We start from the raw sequence: 25,320 nt of genomic DNA, 5'->3' as shown, positions 1-25,320 counted from the left end.
AAAAGGCAAATAGACCGCAAAATTCTTTACATTTAGGAATTTGTTTAGGTCACCGTGACCTATGGCTATTGGCGTGCTCGCTCTCCAGGGCTCCTTCCACGAACACGTTCTAGGTTTGTAGCATCTCTAGTTCCAAAATGCCGCTCGCTCTTATCGATTGCGCGGCGCAGCGCTGCGGAGATTGGGCGTGCATGCGATCGAAGTGAGAAAGGCGGATCAGCTGGACGGGCTCGCGGGGCTGATAATTCCCGGCGGCGAGAGCACCACAATGGCCAAGCTCGCCAATCAATACAATCTCGTGAGTTCTTCCATCGCTTCTAGGCTAGTTCTAGAAAACAAAACTTTGCTTGCTTGCTTTGTAGTTTCCAGCGCTTAAGGATTTCTCGACGTCTGGAAAGCCGATGTGGGGGACTTGCGCTGGACTTATTTTTCTAGCAGACCGAGCTACCGGTACTTTTGTTCTTCGTTCTCTGACTATCAAGGCTTTCTGTAACTCTCTCCACAGGGCTAAAGGATGGAGGACAAGAGCTTCTGGGCGGATTAGACTGTACAGTTCATAGGAATTTCTTTGGAAGCCAGGTACTAGTTTTTCTCTCTTTTAGAAACATAGTTTTGATCCTTGAGCTCTTCAAAAATCAATCCAGGTGAATAGTTTTGAGACGGAGCTCGCTGTTCCGGCTCTGGCGGCGAGCGAAGGCGGTCCTCCAAGGTGCCGTGCAGTTTTTATTCGTGCTCCTGCCATCGTTGAGTTTGGATCTTCCGTAGAACAGATAGCGGACTGTGAAGTGCCGTCTTTCAGCGCTCCACCTTCGCTCGAGGTACAAAATTTCCATTGCCTTAGAAGCTGAAAGATCTCTTTCTTCGCATGGAACTTTCACAGGGAGAAATGTTTACGAGAAGAAGGGTCGCGGTCGCGGTGAGACAAGGAAACTTTTTAGGCACTGCGTTTCATCCGGAGCTAACATCGGATACTCGATGGTAAGAACAGTTTCAAGAGATTGTTTCTTCTTCTTCTTTTTGCTTGATGGCTGTATTGCAGGCATAGCTACTTCGTGAAGATGGTTCAAGCATTTGAAGAAGTTGCAGCCAGTTCAGCGCTAGTCCCGCAGAAGTTTTGCTGCCGGAACGATTCGTTCGAGGAGATGAAGGATCTCCCCATCTTTGAAGGCTTGGTGCAAGAAAAAATTCTCTAGTAAGTCCAGGCAATACATTCTTTCGGAAACTCGATGCATGAGTTTCCAAAGTTTCCATGAGCTTCTTCTTCTCGGCATCAAGTACGTGGAACTTCGGGTGGAAGTGGCGAGCCGCTCGTGGTGGTGCTCGCATAAGGTGGCTGTCTCTCTGTCCCTAAAGCAGCAGCACGATCCAGCCAAAGACGAAGATAGCTTGCAAATCTCAAAGGAATCTTTAGAAAAAAGCCGATATTTCGAGACTTCCAATATGAATCCTTCATGGCTTGGGAATCCAGCCATCGCCCTGGATGAATTCTTGAGCGGAGTATGCCGAAGTTTGTGAAGGATTTAGCTGTGTCGACCAGGAAACTCTGTGGCTCGCATCAGCACCAGGACCATAGCTTTCGTACTCGGCGAAGAGCAGTGTATCAAGAGCGAAGTCTCCCTTCCAGGCTAGCCAGCCTTGCGGATCCACAGAGCTTGAGAGGTAGCAGTCGAGGAAGACCGCTCTCGAGAACATTTTCCAAGGCCTCCCCAAGTACACGTGCAGTTTCTTCGGTGCTCCACCCGAAAATTCTTCCGAGGTCTCGACGGAGCACTTGTGGAACACGAATCCAATTGTTTGAGCGGGATCGATCCTTCCATGAGCGGTGACCATGCTGGTATAGATACCCGTTCGTCCAGGACGGACAACGAGCTTACAGTTGGAGAAGAAGGCCGCGGCATTGCCAAAGATGAAGTCGACGGTGCCAGCGATGGTGCAATTCTCGAAGTAGTGCCTGTTTGTGTGAGAGTAGAGCGTGTCCTGGTAGCCTTCGAGGGTGCACGACTGGATGACTGCCTTGTCTGAATTGATCCGGAGTGCCACCGCTTGATGAAGCTCGGGACCGGCTGTGTTCCGAATTGTCAGGTCCCGAGCAACAAATCCATCTCCAGCAACCACTAGAAAAGAGAAAGAAACAACGAGAAAAATCAGCTCATGAAAGAAGAACAAAAAGTCTGTAAAGGAACTTACACACTGTGGCAGTATCCATGGTTGTCACGCCTTCGCGAACGTAATTGTTGCCGGAGATGATCGTTTTCCTCGCACCGGCACCCACGAGCATGATCATGCTCTTGGAGTCAGAGACGTAAATGCGCTCGTCGTAAATCCCCTCTTGAATGTAGATGGAAAATCTCTCCTTGCTATTGCTTGGAGCGCTGTCGATGGCCTCCTGGATCGTCTTGAAACTTCCACTCTTGCCAACAACCACCGAGAATTTACGCTGCTGCTCAAGCTGGATCCAGCCTGATGGACGTAAATCTTCCACTGGAACTTCTCCTCCTCCAGTTCTTCCAAGCGAGAGCTCTCGCTTGGAAGGAGGTGGCTTCCAGCTTGAAACGTTGTCTCCATAGAGAGCCCAAGCATCGGCCATGGAGAGGGCATTGCTGATCAAATCCATTCCGGCGTTCACCTGGAGCATCACCCTCTGGACCTCTGTGCTGGAATTCACGTAGCCAAGAGCCGAGAAGCAATCGTACTGATAGGCTAGAATGCCGCTCAACCAGGCCTCGAAATCCTTCACCACCGCGATCGATAGCCCCAATCGCCGGAGCTTCTCGTAGCGATTGATCGCAAAACCAAGGACATGGACGCAATCGGTCGATGCCGCCGTGAGATTCTTGTTGCCCCCGGCGCGATCAAGGATCCCGGCTGTGAGATTGAAGCTGCGAGAGGACGATTGCGACGCCAGATCGATCGCGAGCGAGATTATCTGGTCGGGAGAGGTGAATCCCTGCCTGGACCGGGGATCCGCGGCGATGGATGAGACGCATACCTCCGGATAGCGCGTGCCGTGGCACGCCGAGACGATGAAGGGATCGACGTCGCGATTATCGCCAGGCCTTGCCAAGAGGGACCGCCGGCTGCCGATTCTTCCCGCCGTGCTAGTAGCAGCTGCGAAGAACCCTAAACCCGCCACTACCAAGACGAGCAGCATTGCGACTTTCCACCGCGATGGAGCGGCGTCGCTCTTCGCCATTTCTTCTCCTCCTCCGCCTCTCCCTGGCCGGAAGCGCTGATTCTGAGCAAGCTCAAAATCTCCCTCCTCCTCGTCCAGCATTCTCCTCCTGTGCTTCACGATCGACTCAATCGCTGCAGGCAACTAGCAAAAGTATCAAAGCGATCGTCTCGATCGATCAAGACAGCGACGAAACTTCTGCTTCTCGTGATACCGCCTGATTACGACAAGCATATTCAATGGCGGCAAAGCATATTCTGCCGGCAGCACATTCCGTCTTGCCGGCGGCCGATGCTCGCGAGTACGAAAAAAGCGCGCGTACGGCACGACCACGTCTGTCGCCAGCCTGTCCGCCACCCAGGCGGGTCCCACGGGCTGTAGCCGGTAATGCCGTACACTAGCCACCGGTTCATTTGCCCAGGTAGGCAGTGAGCCAGTCACCCGCGGTACGGCCGGACGGCCTCCATCGGTTTTCTGCGATACTCCCCACGAAGTGTGCACGGATTCACAGCAAAGACGACCACGACGAACAAATAGCTGGAGCTTGACGAGGGCTAGAAGAGCTCCACACAGCGGCGGCGATCATTCTTGTCAATCCAGGGAGCTGCGCGCTGCGATTGCATTCTCGGCGCTCGCGCCGCCGCAATCGATCGAGCAAGAATCGTCGTCTCCCTCCCTATCGGTGCGGGTAAGCGGCTCAATCCATAATCTAGGGTCCCGTTTCCAGGCGAGAGAGCGGTGGAATTCGCGGGCCCAGGGATTTATTTCTTCGCGAGGTGAGAGAGAGCGCGAGGAAAAGAGAGAGAGAGAGAGGAGAAGAAAGATTTCTAAGTAGAAATCTTTGGCCGGGAGGATTGGAGAGAGGGGGGAAATTGGAGCAGTTTTCCGGATAAGGATCTCACAGGAGTTCGTTCTCTCGCTCGTCACATTTAAGGCAGCTCGACAAGCGCTGGCTGGGAATTTCCGCAAAGGACAAGCATAGTTAGTTCGAGTTCTTCGTCGGCCGAGGTAGAAGCAGGCGAGGCTATGGATTAGAAACGAATGAAGCTGGGAAGAATTGGAGCAGCCAGGAGGATTTTTTGGAGGAGAAGAACAGGCGGTAGCAGCAGTGGTGGTATCAGCAGCGGTGGTGTTTGTGGTATCGTCATCGGCGGCGGCAGTGCTAGTAGGACGACGACTTTGCGGTGGTCACAACAGCATGCAGTGTAGAATTCGCGAGAGATATCAATCGGGTGATGCCCCTGAGCAGCGAGGAAGCCCTCCAGATCGTGACTTTGGTGCTGCTGGTTTGTCTCTCCGGATTGGGGGTTGCATGTATAGCCTACGTATTCAGCTTTCGACGCAAGATCATCCATGGTCGAGGCTTCAACGTTCGTCATCTCCGGGAGTTCAACTCCCCGTGGCTGCTGAGAGTTTTGCTGAGCAGCCTGGGAGCGCTGTGGCTGCTGCTGGAGCTACTGAGACTCCCGATTCTCCGGAACCGAGGCTGGGCTTTCCATGGCCTCGATTTTCAAGAACAAGCCAACGTCTGCCGGAGCTACGTGCTTTTGACGCTGGGATTTGCAGAGCCTGGCTTCTTCCTAGCAGCGCTCTTCCTCATCCGCCAGTCGCTCCGCAGTGATCCTTTCAGCTTCATGGGGCGACGAAGGTGGCGGCACCGCTCCGTGGTCTTCATCGCTCTCCTGGCTTTGCCAGCGGTTCTGGTCCAGCTCTTCCTGGTGTTCATCGTCCCGGCGATCGAGTACTCGAGCTTTCCAAGCTTTGCGGAGCAGGACGAAGGATTCCGAGGCGCCATTCCAAAGTCGTTCACCATGGCGTTCGTGAACGAGACGAGAACAAGGACTACAAGCAGCAGCGGCGGCGATGGTGGCGGTTCCACGACGACGATCACGACGACGAGATTCGTGGCGGCTTGCCGGGTTCCACTCCTCAGCACGGTGGCGACGAGCATCTTCAGCGTGTGCTACGTCGCGTATTTCTTGTTCCTGGGCTGGAAGATGGTGCTGCTCGTCATCAACAGGAGGCTCCAGATCCGTGTCTATGGCCTCCTGACGGTGGTGATGGTGCTCGTCCCTCTCCACGTCCTGCTGCTCGGCCTCTCGTCCTCGGCGCTGGCGGAGCACCGGAGTGGCAAGCACGAAGTGGTGGCGTTCTTGCGCTTCCTGGTCACGGCGTGCTGCGTGAGCGTGGGCGAGTGGATGCTGGTGGTCCGGCCGATCAAAGACGCCATCGGCGTGCTCGAGGCGGCGCTGCGGCGGGGCGGATCGATGAAGGTGGTCGGGCGGCTCAATTCGTGGGGGGCGATCCCGGTGGATCAGCTCTCGCTCAGCGTGGACGAGGACAATCGATCGCTCATCACGGAGATCTCGGTGGAGCTTACGCCGCTGGGGATGGCGGGGGCGGCGGTGGCGCCGCCGAAGAACGAAGACGACGAAGACGAAGAAGCAGCAAGCTAGCGAATTGCCTGCTTTTTTCAAACCCAGCAAAAGATGCGGGAGCATATTCTGTCCAATAAGATTCCAAAATATTCGTGTTATTTAAAAACACTTTGGTCGTGTGATCGAATCGTGTCCAGCGCAGGGCGGTTGTTTTGGCTCCAATCATTTGAGGCATGTTTTGCCTCATGATCGTGTCCGCGAATCCACACTGCAGGGATTTTGGAATTGGAGGCTACTGCGATTAAAAAAGAGGAGGAAGAGATTTTCGACGCTGTGAGTGAGTGGAAGCTCCAGCCAGCGCGATCCACCAAGTACACGATCATATCCACCAAGACTAAACAAAAAAAGAAGAAATCGAAGCTCTTGCATCTAGCTAGCAGCTCTCGGCTATGGCGTCCAGTGCGATCTTTCCCCTTTTCCATTCTCTTTTGCTCCTTCTTTTGTGTGAAAGGAATATGGCTGTTTGAGCGAATCTTGCCATTCCCAGCTGAGGGGAAGACCTCTGTTTTTGGGGGCGAATCTTTCTCCCCCATTCCTCGATTTTTGGTGCCAGGCTCTCTCGCTTTTGTTGCGTAGCAAACGTTCCAAGTTTTTGGAAAATCTGGAGAAGCGCCCAGTGAAAAGACGAGAAATGGAAGGATTGAGTGAAGAGCTACGCAGTAACCGAGAGAAGAGCTCTGGCAGCTGCTTCGATCCGGGCGGATCGGCCCGAATCGCGCTCTTGGGTCGCGTCGGATCGGCGTCGCCCCACATTGGGTCCCCGAGAATCGATCCAAAATCCTAGCTTGAGCGCTAGTCCGAGGAGCCCACTTCGCCGATTTGATCGATCTTATGAGGTATAGGCTAGGCCATTGTTCTTAGTTCTTTCTTTCTGCCCTTTTTCTTTCCCTCCCTACTTTGTGGCTCGATATCGAGCGACCTCTTTCGTGCTACTGGATCGATCCTCCTCACAGTGTACTTGTCACAAAACCACTTCCTCTCTTTCTTCTTTTTCGTTGTTTTTCGCCTGGCCTTGCCTACATTGTCTCCTCCTTCCACCATCTTCTCTCTTCGAAAACGATCACGCTTCCAAGAGACATCGATTTGGACAGGAAGATTCGGAGCCAGGAATTCGATCGAAAGGAGCAAAGTGTGGCTATGGAGGAGGATTCTCCGTGAAAGGTGGCTACTCGACGCAGAGAGCTTTCGCGATCCACTGAAAGGTATGGCTTTTCTCCGGAGACGTCTGGAAGGATGGAAGCGAGGAGTGAAAACGCTGTTCTTCATGACAAGCATGGTCGGATCGCTGGTGCTACATTCCTCCACTCCACTGCTGCTGGCGCTGCTCGACGTGGGGATCCCGTGCGTGATCCTCTCCACGCTCGACTTGGAGAAGCGATCATCCTTTGGATCCTACGATTTTCGCTCGTCGCTCCTCGACATTTTGATCGTTTCCATTGCCAGATCCTTCGCTATAATCTGTGAGTCTTCCACCTTTCTCTCGGTCCCTTTCGTTGTTGGTTTCTAGTTTTTTGTCCGTGTCGCGTGTTTTAACTCGCACTTCTTTGTTCTTCGACCGTGCTTGTCTAGTAAAGTTGGCGATTTTTTTCATCCAAGTGTTCTTAGCGTTTGCGTTTGTCCGAGTGTCTGTTCTTCCGACTTTTGCGTGGGATTTCGTGCTCTTGTCAACTTCTCGCGTGGATCATCTCCATCTCTGGAACTTCTTTCTTTGGCGAGAGCTTTGTATATAAATTCTCGCTTTTCTCGGCCGTGTTTGTGTCAGTGGCGTCCTTGTGTCCTTACAATTTGTGCTCCTCGTCTTGTCAGTCAGTCCTCTCTTTCGTGTTCTTCATGTCGATTATCGCTAACAAATCATTCCCTTGGTGTTCTTCCTCCGCCAGCCGCGTACGCTCTTGGAGGAGTGCGATGCGAGGCTTACTTCATGATCGCCGCGCTGCTGGGACTGAGCTCGGCAGCGCTTGTGGCTGTCAAGGCGTGCCTCTTTTTCGCCGTGTTCTCATCATCGTCTTCCACACCAAGAAGAACACCACCAGCAGGATCACTCTGGAGCAGCACTACTAGCAGCGCTAGATTTGGAGTGGTGATGCTCTTCGCTTCATCATTCGCGTGTGCCTTGGGGCATGGAGTTTCAGCATACAGGACAAGCTGCCAGGCAAAGAAAAAATCATTTCCCCAGGGAGATGAAGAATCTGTAAGTTTTCTGTTGATCACATCTTCCTCTTTTTCCAGCTTTTCTCTAAGTTCTCTTCTCCATGATCTAAAGTTCTTTCCTTGATCCTGGCAGAATTTCTTTTGTAAATATATCGTCAAGCTCAGGCGCGGCAAGCGCTTTCGATCCACGGCGATCTTCCACAAGCTCGGGAAGAGCGACGAGGATGACGAGCAATCGCCGCTGCTCGTTAACAGCAAGTTCATGCTCTGCAAAGGCTTGCACTTGCACTTCAGACTTTGCGAGGGATGGCCGAGAGACCAGAGAAGTTTTCGATCGAAATCGCTGTCGAGGAGTGCAAGCTTACCATTTCCAGGATCAAAGCCACTGTTTCTAAGCTCTTCGTTGAGCCTGCCGTCCAAAGTTTCTGGATGGTGTGATCGAGGAGGAGAAGAACATATTGTGGACATTGATCCGGGAGATTCGAGCTCCAAAGGAATAGTTTTGGTGCATGGTTTTGGAGGTGGTGTCTTCTCTTGGAGGCATGTAATGGCTCCGCTAGCTCGACAAACCGGCCACAGTGTTGCTGCGTTTGATCGGCCTGGCTGGGGACTGACGAGCCGGCCGGGCAAAAATGGTGGCCGTGACAAAGATGGTCTTCCCAATCCTTACGAGCTCCAGTCACAAGTGAGTGTTCTATTCATCGTCGTCTAGGAAAAAAAAAGAGTTTTTCCTGTTGTTCTTGCTTGTTTGATTTCTCTGATGAGAGCTCGCAGGTGGATTTGCTGCTGAGCTTTTGCCAGAAACTAAAATTCTCATCGGTCGTGCTCGTTGGTCACGACGACGGTGGATTGCTCGCTCTTATGGCAGCTGCCAAGATCTTGAAATCTCCAAGCTCAACGCAGGTAAGCTCCAAGCCACTATAGTTGGATCATCTCATGGATTTTCATTTCTGCGATGAAGGTGGTGATCAAAGGTGTGGTTTTGATCGCGGTGAGCTCCTCCAGAGAGGTGATATCGCCATTTGCTCGAGTTTTGCTCCACACTTCTTTGGGACGGCACATACTCCGGCCATTGCTGTGCTCGGAGATGGCGAGTCGCCATGCCTGGCACGATGCTTCCAAGCTCACCTCAGAAGTGATGGAACTTTACAAGGTATGAGGAAAAATTCGAACTTGATCAAAAGATTTCCATGATTTTCCGTGTATACATCGATCCAGGTACCACTCCGTGTCGATGGATGGGATCGCCAAGCACTGGAATCGCAAAAGTTCTCATCCAGCAGCGAGCAAGTCACTCCCGAGCTCCTTCTTGCCGTGCAAAACCTCCCGGCTTTGCTGGTGGCCGGGATGCAAGACATGCTCGTCCCTCTCCAAGCCGTCCAAGATCTCGCGTCCCGGCTCTCCAAATCGGTAAGCATCAATCAATTTCTCTGCCTTTCCTCCACTTATCAATCGATCGATCGTCGCCCATCTAGAAATTCATCGCGCTTCCTCGCTGTGGCCACCTCCCGCCGGAAGAATGCCCTGGAGCTCTGCTCGCGGGGCTGGTCCCCTTCATCGCGGAGCATCTCGGCCGTCCATCCGTGTAATTTAAAATTTTAAAAAGCTTGAATTTCCCGCCCTATTCTAGGCTTTAAAAGATTCTCTAGTTAGTTCGATTTTAATCCCGGGTAGGTGGGGGCCAGAAAATAGAAACGTGACCCATTGCTCACCAAATCGCAAATATCTGCCAGATCTTTTTACGATGGATCGAGATTCTCTTACTTAAACAACCGCGGAGTACGTGGGCCAATGGAATGCGCCGTGGGAAATCACATGTCCGGCCGACCAAAAGATAATGGATCAGGGAGATCTGGGCTATGGCGGATTAGGGTTAGGGTTAGGGCAGGCAGGGGCGCGCGCGATGGCAGCAGCAGTGAAGGAGAACGATCGCGTCGAGGAGTGGGAGGAGGGCCTGCCGACGCCGGAGGAGCTGACGCCCTTGAATCAGAGCTTGATCACGCCGGAGCTGGCCAGCGCATTTAGCATCTCGCAGGAGGCGGCCAAATCCTCGTCGGACGTGCTGCACGCCTCGATCGCCACGGTCACGGCGCTGCGGCGCCAGCCATCGTCGTCGCCCGGGGGCGTGTTCGAGTCGATCCCCGCGTTTCCAGTCGCGGCGGAGGAGGAGATTGACAAGAATGCCGCGGCGGGGAACGGGATTGGGGGTTTCGCGGACGCTGGCGCTGGCGCGGGAGCTGGAGCTGGGGCGGCCGCGAATTCCTCGCTCCAGCCGGGGCAAGCGGGGAATTCTTTCCAGTTTCAAGGTACGCAGGGCTTTGATCCGGCCAGGAGAGGTGAGGTTGGCGTCGCCAGCGCGCCGATGATGAGCAATCTCCCCTACAGCCCCTACGAGCGGCGGCCAGAGACGAGCTCTGGTGGTGGAATGGGGGCCGAGGACAGCAGCAACACCGCCAAGAAATTGAGGAAGCAATCGTCGGATCTGGGCGAGGAGGAGGAGGCCGACTCTGGCGGGGGTCCCGAGAACTCCGGCGAGGAGCCGGCCGCTAGAACGCTCAAGAGGCCGAGGCTGGTTTGGACTCCACAGCTCCACAAGCGATTCGTGGACGCGGTGGCGCACCTGGGGATCAAGAACGCGGTGCCAAAGACGATCATGCAGCTGATGAACGTGGAGGGTCTCACGCGAGAGAACGTCGCCAGCCATCTCCAGAAGTACCGTCTCTATCTCAAGCGGATGCAGGGGCTCTCGAGCGAGGGGCCGTCGGCCTCGGATCATCTCTTTGCCTCCACGCCGGTTCCTCCGGGCCTCGCCGCCGCCGCTGCACACTTCATCCCTGGCCATCGCGACGACGTCGTAGCTCTTCCATTCTCGCCGGTGGTGCCTGTGCCGATTGCCGGGCTTGGAGCTCCTCACGTCGGTGCCGCGTTTGGTCCCCGGCCCCCTTACTCGGGCTTCGAGCACCATCCTTACGGGACTTTGGGGAGGTCTGTGCCTCAGAGGATGGGTGGCGGTCCGGGGGATCACAGGGAGATGGTGATGGAGAATCAAGGACAGCCCGGCTCGTCGCCTCCCAGGCGAATTTTGACTCTCTTTCCAACCAGCAGCCATTGACACACACATACACATACACAAAGAACACACTACACAGTTCGCGCTCGCTACGTCGTCTTGTACATTCGTTTTGGAGATTGTTTTCCGGGGTGACCGACTATATCTTCTGCTCGAGACCGCGTTTGTCGCTGTATGGTTTCCAGGGAGCAGCAAGAGAATCAAGCGAGCGATCCAGCCAGCCGCGAAGTGTATAGGGAGAGCGCTGCTCCACACAGCCAGCAACGATTACAGTGCACACTACAGTGGCGATTCGACAAAGGTGGGAGAAGAAGATGAAGAAAAAGAGGAAGGAAGATGGAACAGGGAGGATAGAATTGACCCGATCTTTTGGCTTTGTCACGGCCCGAGTACCAAAAAGTTTGGTTTTTCATTCCAAGGTACAGGATACAACAGCTATGTGTGGACCCATGACAGCTAAAGCTTGATTTTTTTTGGTCCAGGGAGCTGTACAAGACTATTCAATATAGAATGTTCGCAGCAGCACGACAATGCATAGGTGTAATATTGTAAGAGTTTTTTGGAACAAGCCAGCTCCTGTCGCGAGCTTTTGGAATGGGTGACTTGGTTGATTCTCGAAGTACAAACGGGGAAGGGTGGAAAGCTTTCGCGTTTTCTAGATGGAAATGCTGTTTGGGACTCCTCTTCCAGTGAGGCCGGGCTTGGAGTTGATACACAGCAGCGTGTAGCCATCGACAGCTCCGTGCCGGTTCTTGAGGCTCGGGTTCTTGTTGTTGGCCATCACCTGGTGCTCCACCTCTCGCATGGCGGCCGTGAAGTTGCTAAAGGCGGCGAGGACTCGAGCGTCCCCGGTCCAGTTCTCGCTCTTGCGCTCGCCCAGGTACTCCTCGTCTGCCGTGTGAGTTGACAGGATCTCTATCGTTGTCATCACAGTTGTAGCTTCCACTCTGGACGAGATTGCTGACAGATAAAACTTCTCGGGGTTTTGCAGGAACTCGTCGTGCTCCTTGGTGCCGGGCTCCGGGACGAAGCGGTGCGCGATGGTCGGGCGGTTTGCCGGGTAGCCGGCGTAAGCGTACTGTCCGAAGTTGACGGCGGCGTGGTGTGCCGAGGCCAACCAGATCACCGTGGTAAGCAACTCTACCAGGTTTTTCTTGGAGTCGAGCTTGAGCCACCAGTCGGCGTCCTTCTTGTCTGCGTGACCGACGTAGCGGATCTCGTGCCACCAGCTCTGGAGCTCGGTGTCCGCCGCTACTGACGCTTCCTCCTTGTAGAAGATGTCCGTGTAGTCCGTCACCCAGTTTTTGATAGCGTCCCAGATGTTGAGGCCGTCGACCGCGTAGGGGTAGTCCTTGATGATAAGTTCCAGTCCGTGCTTTGCGTTTGGATCCGGAACAGCCATTTTCCTGATCATAGCAGTTTTTAGTTAGAACAAAACTCGATCTTTATTGGTTTTTTCCTGCTTTGGTTACCTCTTGATCAAGTCCGCTGGGAGTCCTTCCTGGTCGAATCTCCATGAGAGTCCATAGACAACGGCGCTCATCTCCATGGAGTATCGTCCGGTTGTGAAGCAGTCCTCGATGATGCCCCCGGCGTTGATCAGTGCCTTGCGAGCTCTCGCGTTGATTGCCATTGTGTTCTTGTAATGTGGTTGAAGTAAGAGGAGGATCGGATGGAGAGCGCTGAGCTGCCTGTAAGTGGCTATGATGATTGGCTCCATGATAGCGTGAGTCTTCAGCCTGATCATGGAACGTGTTCTTTGTTTGTACAGGGAAAGAAAGAAAAACTTCAATGAAACTTACCAGTGACTGACGAGTTGATGGTATCCAGCGTCATTAACTGAGACGTGAGCTTTGGCAAGTTCCCAAAGCCAGTCCTTTTTGTTAGTTGGAGGGAGGAAAACTCGATTGCTCCTCTGGCCCTTCTCTCCTGGTGCTGGGAGGCTCAGCTCGATGGCGACAATCTTCAGAGTTCCCTCGTTCGAGAGGAAAAGTATGGTGCGTGTTCCGTATGTTCTTTTGTTCTTCTGAGCATTGATGATGTTTAAGTATGGCAGGAAAACATCGTGGTAGTCTACAATGAATAGCCTGTTCTTCTCAAGCGCCTGAAAGTTTTTTCACGTAAGTCTCTTTTGGTTTTCCTTGTCTAGAAGATGTACGTTACCTGTTCTACTGTGAGACCTTGAAGCTGGGTCTGAATGTGCTCGTTTGTCAATGCAGTGGCTTGTGCTCCAAATACAGCTGGATCCAAAGAACTTGTGGGAGGAAAAGTTTCGAGCTTCGTGATCAGCATGGGGTTCAATCCGGCGATAGTCTGTCTAGCGAACTCATCGTTGGACATCCATGTATCGTCATCACCTGGCACAAAAGATTTCCCTCAGCGACCGTCTCTACACAAACCTGTGAGCGAAAGACTAGAACCTTGTAAGATCTGTGGCAGTGGATACTTGAGCAGCCCCGCGTTGGCGTCGTCCGTGGTAGTCAGCTCGCTTATCAAGGTAAACGGACTTCGCACGTTCTTCTTGGCTTCTTCGTCGGTTAACGGGTTGACGCAGGTTCCCAAGTCGATACCTTCTTCGTACAGAGCCTTGATCTCGTCGAGGCTCTCGAAGCTGGCTGCCCGGTCAGCATAGAAGGTCTTGATTGCTGGGACAATTTTGTGAGCAAACGCTTTGATGGAGTCTCCCAAAACACTGGAACTCCTGATCTTGGCAGTTTTCTCGTCGGGTGGAAGATACATGTCGTCGGATGACCAGCTCTCGGATAAGCTATCTAAAATACGGAGAAGAATAGAGCAGGTCAGTATGCTGCTGCTGCTAAATCTAAACTCCTTACCAGTTCTTGCAGGCTTGCGTCCAGTCCGAATCCTTCGAGGATACTGAAGCTTCGCACCTCCCAAGACTGGTCTTTTGAGTTCCGGCTTGGCATCAGGATTTCCAAGATCGTTGTAGACATCATAGTCGTAAATCCTGTCGCCTGGGACCCGCGTGCCTTCTCCAGTTCCGCGAATGCACTTGAGCTCGTTTTCGCGGATGGTCTTCAGTCCCGCGGGTGTAGAGTCAGGCAAGAACACCTGCAAGAGGTAAAGTTGGATTAGAATTCTCGCTCGACTGCTGCTAATGCAAAATCCGATTTTGAACAGATCTGTACCTGGTTCCTGAAGAACACACGGGGGCTGCTGTACTTGGAGGTGTTGTGCACCCACGACTCGCAGGGAAAGTGGATCTTAGAGCCGTCCGGGGCGCTCAGTGTCAAGGACTTGAGGAAGAACTGGTTGGGATGGTGGTTCCGGATGAGAAACGCCCCGGGAGTGCCAAAGTCACTGTCCACCGAGAACTGGATCTCATACTTGACATCTCCAGCAGACAGACCGTCGAACGACAGAAACCATCCGCTAATTGCGACCTCGGGGCTCGTCTTCCCGCTTCCAGTGGCTGCAAAAGCAAGAGATTTCGTTCAGAGTTTCGAGGCTTCCCTGCTGCGGCTGCTGCTTACCAGGATCGACGAGCTCGCTTATCAGCTGGAGTTTGACTTTGTTTCCAAACAAGTCGTTGGCGTCGTCCCAGAGATCCGCGCCAACGTCCGTGAGATCCAAGACGTGCTTCTTCTGGAGGAGGATGAGGCCTTTGAGCAGGACTTGGGTGGGAGCCATGGATTGCGTTTGGGAGACAGGTGGGGATTGTGAAAACGAGCGATTGAAGAGAAGTACTTTCGCACGGTGTACGTTGCTTATAAGGAGCCAGAGGGAAGCGTATGTAGTGGAGAATTGGAGCGTTTTTCTCGTGGTCACGGGTCGGGAACTTTCTCATCTCATCCTCTCTTCTTTTTTTTAGGTGCGTTTTCCGTCTTTATTTTACGCTCGTTTATCACAAGCTCTCATCTTTTTGGACTTTTTGTGTGAAGACACAAGGTGACGATAAGACTCTATCGTGGCATATGACGGTCAGCTGTAGTTTATGGAAACCAAAGCAGAAGTTTAATTTTTCTTCTTGCCAAGTCTGGGCTAGTCCCGTGTTGAATTTTTCATTGTGAAAGTGCCAAAAAACTGCTGACATTGTCAACAGTGCTCATGCCAGCTGGATGTGAGTGCGTGAAGTGAAAGAGTTGATCTCACGGATGAGAATATCATAGGAACAGCTAGCATAGTAACATGTCGATTAAGATTGACAGAGGGATCATGAATCTCTGAGTTTCTGATCAGCTCGAGAATCTTCTCAGATTTGTTAATAGGTCTGATTTGGTTAACGAGTTATGAATCTTAGTTTATAAACATTTTTAAAATTTATAAACTTCTCTTAGTATATTCTACCTTATTCTCCCATCTTGTTTATGATGAAAATATTCTTAAATACAATGGAAAGGTCATGTTCATTTAGTTTGGTTTATATTACATTTCATTAGCAGCCACTTTACTTAGCAAAAACACTTATAATATATTAATTATAATAATTGTTATAATAAAAAATTAATTAAATAAAATTATTTGCAACAATTTATTTTAATTACACTTATATAAATTTCTTTAATTTCAGTATATTTTTATAGATTTAACAGACACTTTCATTTATAGTGTATAGGATTTTGTTTCTTACATAGTTTAATTTTCTATGGAATTTGCAAACATATCAATTATTGGACATTCAAAAACTGAATGAAATCCTAAAAAAATATTCAGCTATAAAATATAAAAATAAATAGATAATTCTGCCTTTATATACTTTATATAGATATATTATACCTGTTAATATTTTCTTAATCACATATTTATATACCATATCCTTGTATTTAAATTAATTCTATTAAAATTAGATTTTCTACCAAGTCCTAAACAAATCACTTAAAACTATTTATATTTAAACTTATATACTTAAATTTTGAAAGCATTATTGATTTTCTTTATAGTAGAGTATTAAAATAATTTCTACTCTTTAATTAGACTATTATAAAATTTATAAATTAGAAACTGATTTAGCGTTTATAAACACTTGGCCCACACAAGATTAAATTAATATAATGTTAACCATTAGATACATAAATACTAGCAAAATAGAAATAATAAATAAAGATGCTTTAGTGGGATAGAAAATGTTAAAATAAAAATAAATATGAAGCTTACACACACATAATAAACACATGAATAGAAGAGCTATATTAAGGCTGCATTGTGTTCTTTCTAGTTAAGAAATCCACATACATTTGACCTAATAAGAAAATGTATTTTATCCTGGGTTTATAATACTTTATATTTTATTTCTATATTAATACAGGTTTTTTTCAAGAATATAAGCTCTCTGGTGAGTGGAAAGAGTTTTCATAGCCTCCGTCGTGTTGCCGTCGACCTCCATCAGGAACGGCGGAATTCTAGCTCGTGAGGCTCCAGATCTTTCGTGGGCTCTCCAATATCAAAATTGCGTCGCACGCCTTGTTGGCGCTTGGAGGCAAAAAACCTAACAATATTTTGATTTAGATGGCATCGAAAGCTGGCAGGAGATGCAGAAGAGCCTGTGCGGGGTGGCCGAGCAGCAGCTGTGCAGCGAGCGCTCTCTCACTCCTGTGCGCCTGCCCTCGGACTTCCTAGAGGAGACCGCTTCTGTGACGCTGCCGCCTTTGTCACAAGTCTAGCGCCCGGCAGCCGTGGATGCATCAGGGGGCTACCCGGCTGTGGCAAAACTTTCTTGCTCGCCACACTCGCTGCTTTTCTCACGACGCAAAACCGATGGAAGGTAAGTCGATAGCTACTAGGGCCTGTTCTGACGAACAACTCCCCAGGCGGTGTATCTCTGCGGACCCTTCTTCACATGCATGCCCTTGGTTGTCCTCCAGTCCAACTTGGCCGTGGTTTTTGGTGGCGAAGCGGCCGTCGTGAACGAGATCATGGCCCTCAAGTCCCGCGATCGTCTAGTACAGTGGATCAAGAACCGCCCAGAGAAGCTCTGCTTCATGCTCGACGAGGACACTCGACGAGGACACTATCCCCGACAGGACAGCGGAGGATAAGAGGGCTGCTATGGATCTCCTGAAAGACGTAACAGAGGGAAGGGTCCTTGTTTTCTGTGCTCGCGCTGGTGCCTCTCCCGACTGTGGTGCTGCAAATGCCTTCTTTGACATGCCAGAAACCTTCGATGGCGAGGAGGTCAACTGGTTTGCGCGGCACGCCGGTTAGCCGCCGGTGGGCGACACTGTCCGGCACCTCACCGGGTTCTCGCCGCTGCTCCTGAAGTTCTACTACAGTGGTGATCTCCCTCTTGTGCTTACCTATTATGCCGATGGGGTTGACGATGCCCTTGGCAAGCTCGAGAAAGGCCCGGCCAGTGCATGGAGGCCGGCATTGGAGGCTTTGGCAGGCTTTGAGCTTGAAAGCGGTGAATCCCAGTTGAACGAGCTCTTGAATGGACACTTTTTATACAAGAACAAAGATGGCTGCAATCATACCTTGAGGAGGAGTGAAAGAATAAAATTACAGAAATTAAAAGGCAAAGAGCTACACTAAATCTGTCTTGGGCATGATGAATATGTATGTTTTGGTTACAGTCCTATTGTGAGATGAAACACATGAACTTTGATGAATTTACCAAAAAACGATTGATAGTCACTTAGGAGAAGCACTACTTGATTTTAAGAGGGCGAGTGCAAAACGGTATGTCCATCCCAAGGACAAGTGACTTCAATGCCTACCATATGGATGGAGGGGGCTACAGAGGATGACAACTGGGAAACACCTAGGTCTTTAGAAATGAGACATCAAGTCTCACTCCCCCAACATTGTGTGGTCAAGGAATTCTTTATTCCTGTTGCTAATCTATGCTATAGTCTCATGATTTGCGTGCAAGTGCCCTCCCAATGGTTGTGACTGTATGTGACCATCCACCATATGACAGTTTTTCAAAGGATCTACAGAGGGATTTCTAGCTGAAATCTCGAAGAATTTCGAGGAGAGGAATGCATTTTTCTTACCGTTGTTGCCAGAGATCCAACCAATTGGAGCTGAATTATCTAGCAAAGGTAATTTATATTAGTGTGGCTAATCTAGATGGCCACCCTAAATGTCCGTAAGGATACCTCTCTTTTGCTATATTTGGGATTCTCTTATTGGTGGTACCTTTTCGTCACTAACATGATTTTTTATTTGGTGTATTCTTTTTCCTTGCATGTTGATGTAGCTTGCTCAAGATCAGGTTGGCATGAACACTTGCTATAATGTTGGCTAAAGCTCAAGTGTATGATCAATATAATATTTGATCCGTGAGAACCTCTCCCATGTTTTGCTTTGGTTTGTCAATCTTGCAGTTCTGTCCCAAAGGTACCACTCAGCTTAGTGTTTAATGGTCTTTCAAGAGATTTTTTGCCATAATAGACGAAGTATCAAAGAGACATTGTTTGTAGGGACAGTCAGATAGCCAATTTGGAGTTTGCATAAGAACTTGTTGGCACATATGGATTTTAATATGTTTAAACCCCTCAAATAGGAGTAATTCTATCATGTGTGTGGTCTTATTAGAACTTTTGTTTATGGATGTCACCCCACATTGTCATTGCCTATAGTTTAAAGGGTAATATTGAAGATGACACTTATGGTTGTGATTGTTGTGCTTAAAAAATCAAGAGGAAATGTGTGAGAAAGAACAAAAGGCATATTAGTAATCTAAAGATATCTCTTTTTTGCCCTTAGGGTTCTCTCAATTTATGAAGGATATATTTGATATTTTTTCATTATTTTATCCATAAAAAAGAGAAAGTTCTAGTTAAAAATTTTATATAATGCAAAATATATTATTATGGTTTTCTTTTTTAAACTTATGAGTTCATAGAATATATACATAATTCTAAGTCCCTTCCACTGAGCAAAGAGCTGTTTAGACACTACATATTGTCAGATTGGAAAAACAAACCAACACCAAATCATCCACTGTGTATATTGTAAATGAATGATGTTAAGAGTTATAACCTTGCCCCATATGTATGTAGTCTAAACTCTATTTAGACTAATGAAAGAATGTTTGTCAAATATTGATCATGAGATTTAGCATTAATACCATATAATGTTTACAAAGGCAAACTAAACTCACTTGGCAATATGTGGTGAAATAAAACTTTACACCCTTATGATATATATACCAAAAAGATGGCAGATAACTATCCTAATTCATATGTTGAAAGTTTAAATACTTTGCAATTGTTTTCTTGCAAGTCCTAATAAGTCTTAACACTAAATTATCCATCTGTGGATGATAAACATTTGCAAAATTATGCAATACCCTTAATCAAGATGTCAATATATGGAATGCATCAGCCATAAATGTAGGACTATTGTTTAAGAGGATCCACTCTAAACAAAAATGTTGAAACATCACTTAATTAAAGAGGAAGTATCTAATAACCATCATAAATGGATTAATAAGTGCACCAACTTCTACCTAATAAGTCAGGTAATCAAAAACAATGATGACATATTAATTTCTAACAACTGACTATATGAATTGATATTAAAAATATAAATGCTAGAATGGTAAGTTATGGACAAGTGATATAAACTATCACAAAGCCTTCAAATCCATATAACTCAACATTTTGAGTTTCATGAACCTCTTCCAAGGAAGACAAAGTATAAAATCTTCATCCAAAAAATTCACTCATGCTAGAACAATAAACTCCTTAAGAAAAAGAGAAAAGAAAAGAGGGAGATGAGCTTAAGAAATAGCATTAGCATCAATTATAGAACTTCTAAGATAATGAATAATTTTGAAGTTATGAATTTGAAGTTTCAATGCCTATTATGTAGTACAGCCAACTAAGTTTTTTCACTTGAGCAACAAAGTGATTGCAACATGATCACCCTTTAATAGCATTTAAGAACCATATAAATATATTTAAAGCTTTTTAAAACCCCACACCACTACTAAACACTCTTTTGTCGTAGAGTAGTTCATCTTAGTTAGTTACAAAATATAAATGATGTATACAATCAAATGACACTAGCTAAGAACACTAATTCTCTCCTATAACAACACTCCACCAAAATTGATATTTATTGCATCTATGTGTCCAGAAATGATGTACCCTAAATGACAGGACTAAACAAGATTCTATTAAAACAGTTGTCGCCAAGTGTAGTTCGGGTACACTAAAACTAGAGGAACTATCAATACCTTGAGATTTGCAAATGCCCTCTCACAATTTTCAAACTAGATAAAACAACGTGTTAATAATTTTGATAATGCTCACAATGGTGCAATGTGATCAAAAACTCTCCATAATCAACAAAAATGACTAAAAAAATAATCTCTTGCAAAGTAAGTGTTGTATTCCTTCCCACACTTTGACATAGAGAACTCACTCTAAAAACTTTGTCAAGATTAACTTGCAAATATTTATTGGAAATATAGTATATAAAATAAGTTGTTTCTTTAGACCTAAACATACACTTAAGTTGTTTCAACTTTAAATCAACTTCTCACAACTAATCCATAAGTATTATAAACATGTGCTTCCCACATCCCCTCTGAGTGGATCAAGACATGATCAATCACCTCTAACATATTATAGAGAATTTTATTCATCATCCATTAGAAAGTTGTTAAAGTATTATTCAAACTAAACAACACATACAATCCAAATAATGTACAGAATGAATATCCTTCTTGACTATCAGCATCTACCAGCACCAAAAAGCGAAATCCAACTTAATGAATCAACAACTTTGCCCAAAGATCAACAATGTGAGGAAGTAAACATACATTTAGAATAGTTATATTATTCAATAGATGATATTTAATCCAAAATCAAATACTTCCATTAGGCTTTATCATAATATGAAGTTTACATGTACAAGGATTCTGAAATTTTTTGATAACATCCTTCTCTAACATCTCCTTAATATTAATTTATAAAATCTTGATCTCCTTTAGTGATCAAAACCAAACAAGAATTTTGATTAAGCAATGAGAATAGGATGATGTATGGCAATCTTAGTTTGAGAAGAGAGGTTAAAGTTGAAAAGATCAATATACTTCTCCTTGAGCTGATCAACTGCCATAACATAAAGACCATCTAAAAGATCTAAAGAAGGAACAAAAGATCAAGTAAGAAACACAATAAAAGAAAATGAATATGAAGGTAAAAATAAAAGGATAAAGTAGAATAAGAGATATAAAAAAATATAAGAGAAGAGGGAGAAGCTTTAAAGTTATACTTACATGACTACACTACAATCAATCCATACCAAGGTTGAAGTGAAATATATAATTTAACACCACCTTTAATGATTGAAGCTTAAAATAATAATCACCATATACATAATTAGGTCTATTTTATCTTATGCACACACATGTGTACAGTTATTGCTATAAAGAATGAAGATTAACTCTACTATATAATGTAAATATAGATGACAATGTATGGCAATAAACTGAGCAATAGACAATAAACTTGAATTTGTATTGACCAATGTAGAAAGGATTACAAAGACATCTTGTTATAAAAATGAACTTAGAAAGCAAAACACTAAATAAACTAGTGCTAAGTGGACCCTTTATAGTACTCTTGAAAGAAGGATGAAAGGCTCATTAACTTATTTATACAAAAGCCCTTCATTACTCATATAATTCTTTGTTTCTCCAAAGAATTTTTGTATCAAATCCTTCTATTATAGTAGTATTAATTACACATTGTTGATACTAATGCCTCCACCTAAGAAATGAAAGATAACAATTTGGAAAACACTAATATTACTGAATGTGTGGCCAACTTTATCACACATCCAATAATGAACATTATGGCCATGACAATATCTTTGTCCTTATCCTCATACACAAGTAGCAACAGCATTAATTGCCATTGGGACAAGACTATCCCTCACAGGAAAGGAAGTTAAAGCATATGTAGTTACAAGTGGGAGAGGCATTGTCTTGTAACTTTAAGCTAGCCAAAGAACATTATAGAAAGTAAATTGCCTTAATTTATGGTAAGTGTTAGATGGATCTAGGGCCTCTTTGGCTAGAGCAAATGTATGCACAAAGTCTTATATAAGTTTTATATAAATAAATGTTTTCTTTTGTGTTATAAATCTAATTAAGCTTTTATTTATACCACTTAACTTAAAGTATTATGTATAAATAGACTCAGCTATACCTCTTTATATGTAAAATTATACCTATTTGCAGAACTCCTTTGCCCAATCTTCATTCTATACTAGTCAATATATTACCCACCTCCTCATGTTAGATCACTAGTATACTAAACTTATGAAACTCTATTTAACACTATTTTGCATGTAAGTGTTAGATATAGGGATTTAGTGCTTATAAGCTATTTAAGTATCATTTCATGATGTAAAGGTTCAAATTTAAATGCACTATAGAGAATCAAGAAAAAGGCATCCTAATAAGAAGAGATCTAATCAGCCCCACATAAAAAATCACAATGGAATATCAGTTAGATTGCATAAAAATCTGAAGTCATCAAACTTTATTAGAGTACTAATCTTTAGTTTAGAAGTAAGAAGCCATTGTTGGTGTTGAAGAAGTTATTAAAGTTGCAAATGAAGAGCAATGTTCAATTGCTCTAAAGATCTAAGGATGATATATACTATTGGTTTGATCAATTTATGGTAATTGCCACCTATTTATAAGCTTTTGAATTTGAACTTCTTGAAACGTTAATTAACCTAATAATTATTCAAACCCAAGGACATTTATCCCTAACTAACATAAAACTTTTAACTGTTTAAAAAAAAGGGTACATGCTTATTTATAAATCATTTCCCTTTATATTTTAACTTTTATGGATCATTTATTGAATTATTCTCTTTGGCTGCTTATATTATTATTCTTGGGATAATGCTCAATGTTAATGCAAGTTTCTCACATGTTTTTAAGGGATAGCACAATAATGGTATAGTGGTGTAAACAACTAAAAAGGATGAATTGAAAGGTAATTTATAAAAGTTCAAATATAGAGAAAAAGAGCTCAAGAATGCATCTCTTTTTTCAATTAGTTAAAGTTAGGGTTAATTTTTTTTGGGTTTTAATAATATTAACTTCTTAAGAAGTTTAAATTTAGGAGCTTACAAAGCCACTTGTGTGGATTAGAGTGTTCTCTTAAACATCTTAAGTACACATTTGGACATGTTAATTGGCACTTCCACCCAGCATTGCCAGCCTAGGCCCCATGCAATAGCACCAATACCATGATCCACCAACAAGTATACCTAATATCATAATATTATGATTATGATAGTGGAACAAGTTAGTATGCTGTGGTTAACATCTCATCAAGATTTTTTAGAACTTCTATATGCACTTGCCCTAGTAACTCTTGAGATGTTCTTGCCCTAGTAACCCTTGACAATGCTCTTCGATTGACACAATGCTATAAGATATTATCTTTCCCACTTATAAATATTTGAATAATATCTAAATGTAATATAATTATATTTCTTGTAAATATAATGCTATTTATAATATAAATTATGCTTGGTGAATAATTAAGGAATGTTAATATTTATCTTAAGCAAAAATTATATTACTAAATCAATTATTTGGATGTAGATTCTAAATGTTCCACCCACTCTAGAGTTCCATTTTTATGAGGCATTTAGTCATCCACCAGTACTATAGTTTTATAGTGGATACCTTCACCTATGAATACTCTACAAGAGGATATTTACCATTTGTGGATACTCCATAAGAGAAAAAATGTATGTATGGATACCTAATACATAGCCTATTTAACATCTTATCTGTCTCCTTTAAGTTAATTGTTTGATGAAATAGTTTTAATGGTTATTTTATCCCCATTTATCCTTTAAAATTTTCTATGGTGACAATATCTTTCAGGAGAATCACCAGTTAAGTTGCTGCGCAATTCCAGGGCTTGTTTGTCCTTATTTTTGCTTTTTGTCCTTAAAAGAACAATACTTACAGGTCAGGTCAGGCTATTTGTGTCGCGAGAAGGTGTCGTGCAAGCTTCTCAGGGTGGTTCTAGACTTGAGGTCCATGGTCTTCACGACGGCAAGCCACGGCCAAGTTGGACTGGGGGGTTGTTTGTTAGAACAGAGCAGAACGCCCTACGACTTACGTTGCATCGCTTTTGCGTCGTGAGAAGGGCAACGAGTGTGGCGTCCGTGCCGTTGATGCATCCACGGCAGGTGCTAGGCTTGTGACAAAGGCGGCAGTGCCCATGAAGTTGATTTAGATGCTCTCCTCTTCACACCAGCTACACAGGACTGCTTGGCCACTCCGCATAGGCTTTTCTTCCATGGATCAAAAGATCCTAAACTTCTCCAGGGAGACAGGAGATCTGATTTGTAGCTTGTTCTGGGGCAAGAATCTGGCAGATCCCTCGGGCAAGCCCATTGAGTTCCCATACCCGGCATTTCATCTTGTGGGTCAGGTGCGGTACATGGGGCGAGAACAATTTGTAGAAGTTGCAGAAAGGGTCTCAAAAATGCGAGCTAGAGAGAAACTCGTTCTTGGGGGGCCGTCCGGGTGTGGCAAACGGGTTCTAGGAGTTGTATTGTTTTGCCACTTGTGGCATTTAGGCTGCCCTGCAGCACATACTCAGACCGGGCATTTGGGCCTTGATGCTACAAATGACAAGCTAAAAGCTCCAGAAGATGCAGAACGAGTAGAGAACACGGACACTAACCTGCATGGAGTCGGTGCCATGTCTTTGCAGAAAGACGGTGTTAATGTATGCCAAATTCAAGAATTTTGTGCTTCTTCTTCTTCAGCAGATACAAATGCCAGAGGTAGGCATTTAAGCCCTGACGGGACAGAAGCTGTGAAAGATGGCCTTGATGCTAGAAAACCTGTATGCCTGCTACCGTATCAGGATTATAAGCTCATCCCAGCTGATGTTTTCTACGCATCTCTTGTCTTTACATTCCTCCATGATCCTATCAAGCTTGAGTCCCTTGCTAGAATTGGAAGGGACATGGAGAAAATAGCCGAATGGGTGAGCGATTTGTCAGAGACTATCATTTTCATTATTGACGGTGGAGGAGTTATGGACAAAGCGTTAAGACCAATCCTTTCTCTGCATATCAGTCTCTTTGTGACAGATTTAACCGAGATACGGCCACCAGAGGCGCCTGGTAGAATCCCCCACATTTGTGCCCGCCCTGAGCTCTCTGATAATGAGTACACTTGTTTAGTCCGGCATTTTGGTCTAAATGCTGTGAACTCTGATATGTGTGGAAAATGCATCAAATTCCTGATGATAGATAATGAGACAGATCTACATGAAGTAATGGACAGCTATGAAGACCGACTAGTGGCTTTCATTTCGACGCTAGACTGTAGTCAAGTGAGAAAATTCATGAACGTCATTTTGGGTGCGAAGAGTGAACATATCGTCCCATTTGGTGCGAGCACGGGATGTGTTTTCAATTATGGAGGAGCTTCACATGTTCTTTGCAAGCATTTGCGGAATGTTGCATGCAGCTATTTGACAGCGCGAATACATGATGCTGCAAACGATGTTGTTGCTGCA

General features: G+C 45.9%; 5 protein-coding genes and 1 long non-coding RNA gene across 6 annotated transcripts; 4 read left to right on the top strand and 2 right to left on the bottom strand.

Moving 5' to 3' along the window:
• Positions 1-25: 25 nt before the first annotated feature.
• LOC9663211 (probable pyridoxal 5'-phosphate synthase subunit PDX2) lies at positions 26-1,433 on the top strand. The gene is made up of 7 exons (XM_002962158.2): positions 26-113; positions 171-298; positions 363-450; positions 506-579; positions 645-818; positions 881-978; positions 1,040-1,433. The coding sequence occupies exons 1-7, from the start codon at positions 62-64 to the stop codon at positions 1,191-1,193; spliced, it is 768 nt and encodes a 255-aa protein (XP_002962204.1). The 5' UTR covers positions 26-61; the 3' UTR covers positions 1,194-1,433.
• LOC9662523 (pectinesterase) lies at positions 1,174-3,362 on the bottom strand. The gene is made up of 2 exons (XM_002961658.2): positions 2,188-3,362; positions 1,174-2,114 (listed from the first exon to the last, which is right to left on the bottom strand). Exons 1-2 carry the CDS (start codon positions 3,272-3,274, stop codon positions 1,450-1,452), a joined length of 1,752 nt encoding a protein of 583 aa, XP_002961704.2. The 5' UTR covers positions 3,275-3,362; the 3' UTR covers positions 1,174-1,449.
• Positions 3,363-5,777: 2,415 nt separating this feature from the next.
• LOC9662521 lies at positions 5,778-9,385 on the top strand. Its single transcript, XM_002962156.2, has 7 exons — positions 5,778-7,070; positions 7,491-7,801; positions 7,895-8,446; positions 8,536-8,664; positions 8,723-8,914; positions 8,980-9,171; positions 9,237-9,385. Exons 1-7 carry the CDS (start codon positions 6,815-6,817, stop codon positions 9,348-9,350), a joined length of 1,746 nt encoding a protein of 581 aa, XP_002962202.2. The 5' UTR covers positions 5,778-6,814; the 3' UTR covers positions 9,351-9,385.
• Positions 9,386-9,633: 248 nt separating this feature from the next.
• On the top strand, positions 9,634-11,426 carry LOC9663210 (two-component response regulator ARR1). The gene is made up of 2 exons (XM_024678307.1): positions 9,634-11,250; positions 11,314-11,426. Exon 1 carries the CDS (start codon positions 9,665-9,667, stop codon positions 10,871-10,873), a length of 1,209 nt encoding a protein of 402 aa, XP_024534075.1. The 5' UTR covers positions 9,634-9,664; the 3' UTR covers positions 10,874-11,250; positions 11,314-11,426.
• Positions 11,331-14,620, bottom strand: LOC9662520 (linoleate 9S-lipoxygenase). Its single transcript, XM_024678280.1, has 8 exons — positions 14,326-14,620; positions 13,981-14,264; positions 13,666-13,903; positions 13,252-13,602; positions 12,995-13,188; positions 12,634-12,935; positions 12,304-12,570; positions 11,331-12,237 (listed from the first exon to the last, which is right to left on the bottom strand). Exons 1-8 carry the CDS (start codon positions 14,480-14,482, stop codon positions 11,487-11,489), a joined length of 2,544 nt encoding a protein of 847 aa, XP_024534048.1. The 5' UTR covers positions 14,483-14,620; the 3' UTR covers positions 11,331-11,486.
• LOC112347438 lies at positions 14,557-14,900 on the top strand. The gene is made up of 2 exons (XR_002992765.1): positions 14,557-14,663; positions 14,734-14,900. It is a non-coding gene; the product is annotated as an uncharacterized LOC112347438 (long non-coding RNA).
• The last annotated feature ends 10,420 nt before the right edge of the window (positions 14,901-25,320 follow it).

The sequence above is a fragment of the Selaginella moellendorffii genome, unplaced genomic scaffold (genome assembly GCF_000143415.4).
Source record: "Selaginella moellendorffii unplaced genomic scaffold, v1.0 SELMOscaffold_1, whole genome shotgun sequence".
NCBI classification, from domain to species: domain Eukaryota; kingdom Viridiplantae; phylum Streptophyta; class Lycopodiopsida; order Selaginellales; family Selaginellaceae; genus Selaginella; species Selaginella moellendorffii.
This window is presented reverse-complemented; position numbering and strand designations above follow the sequence as displayed.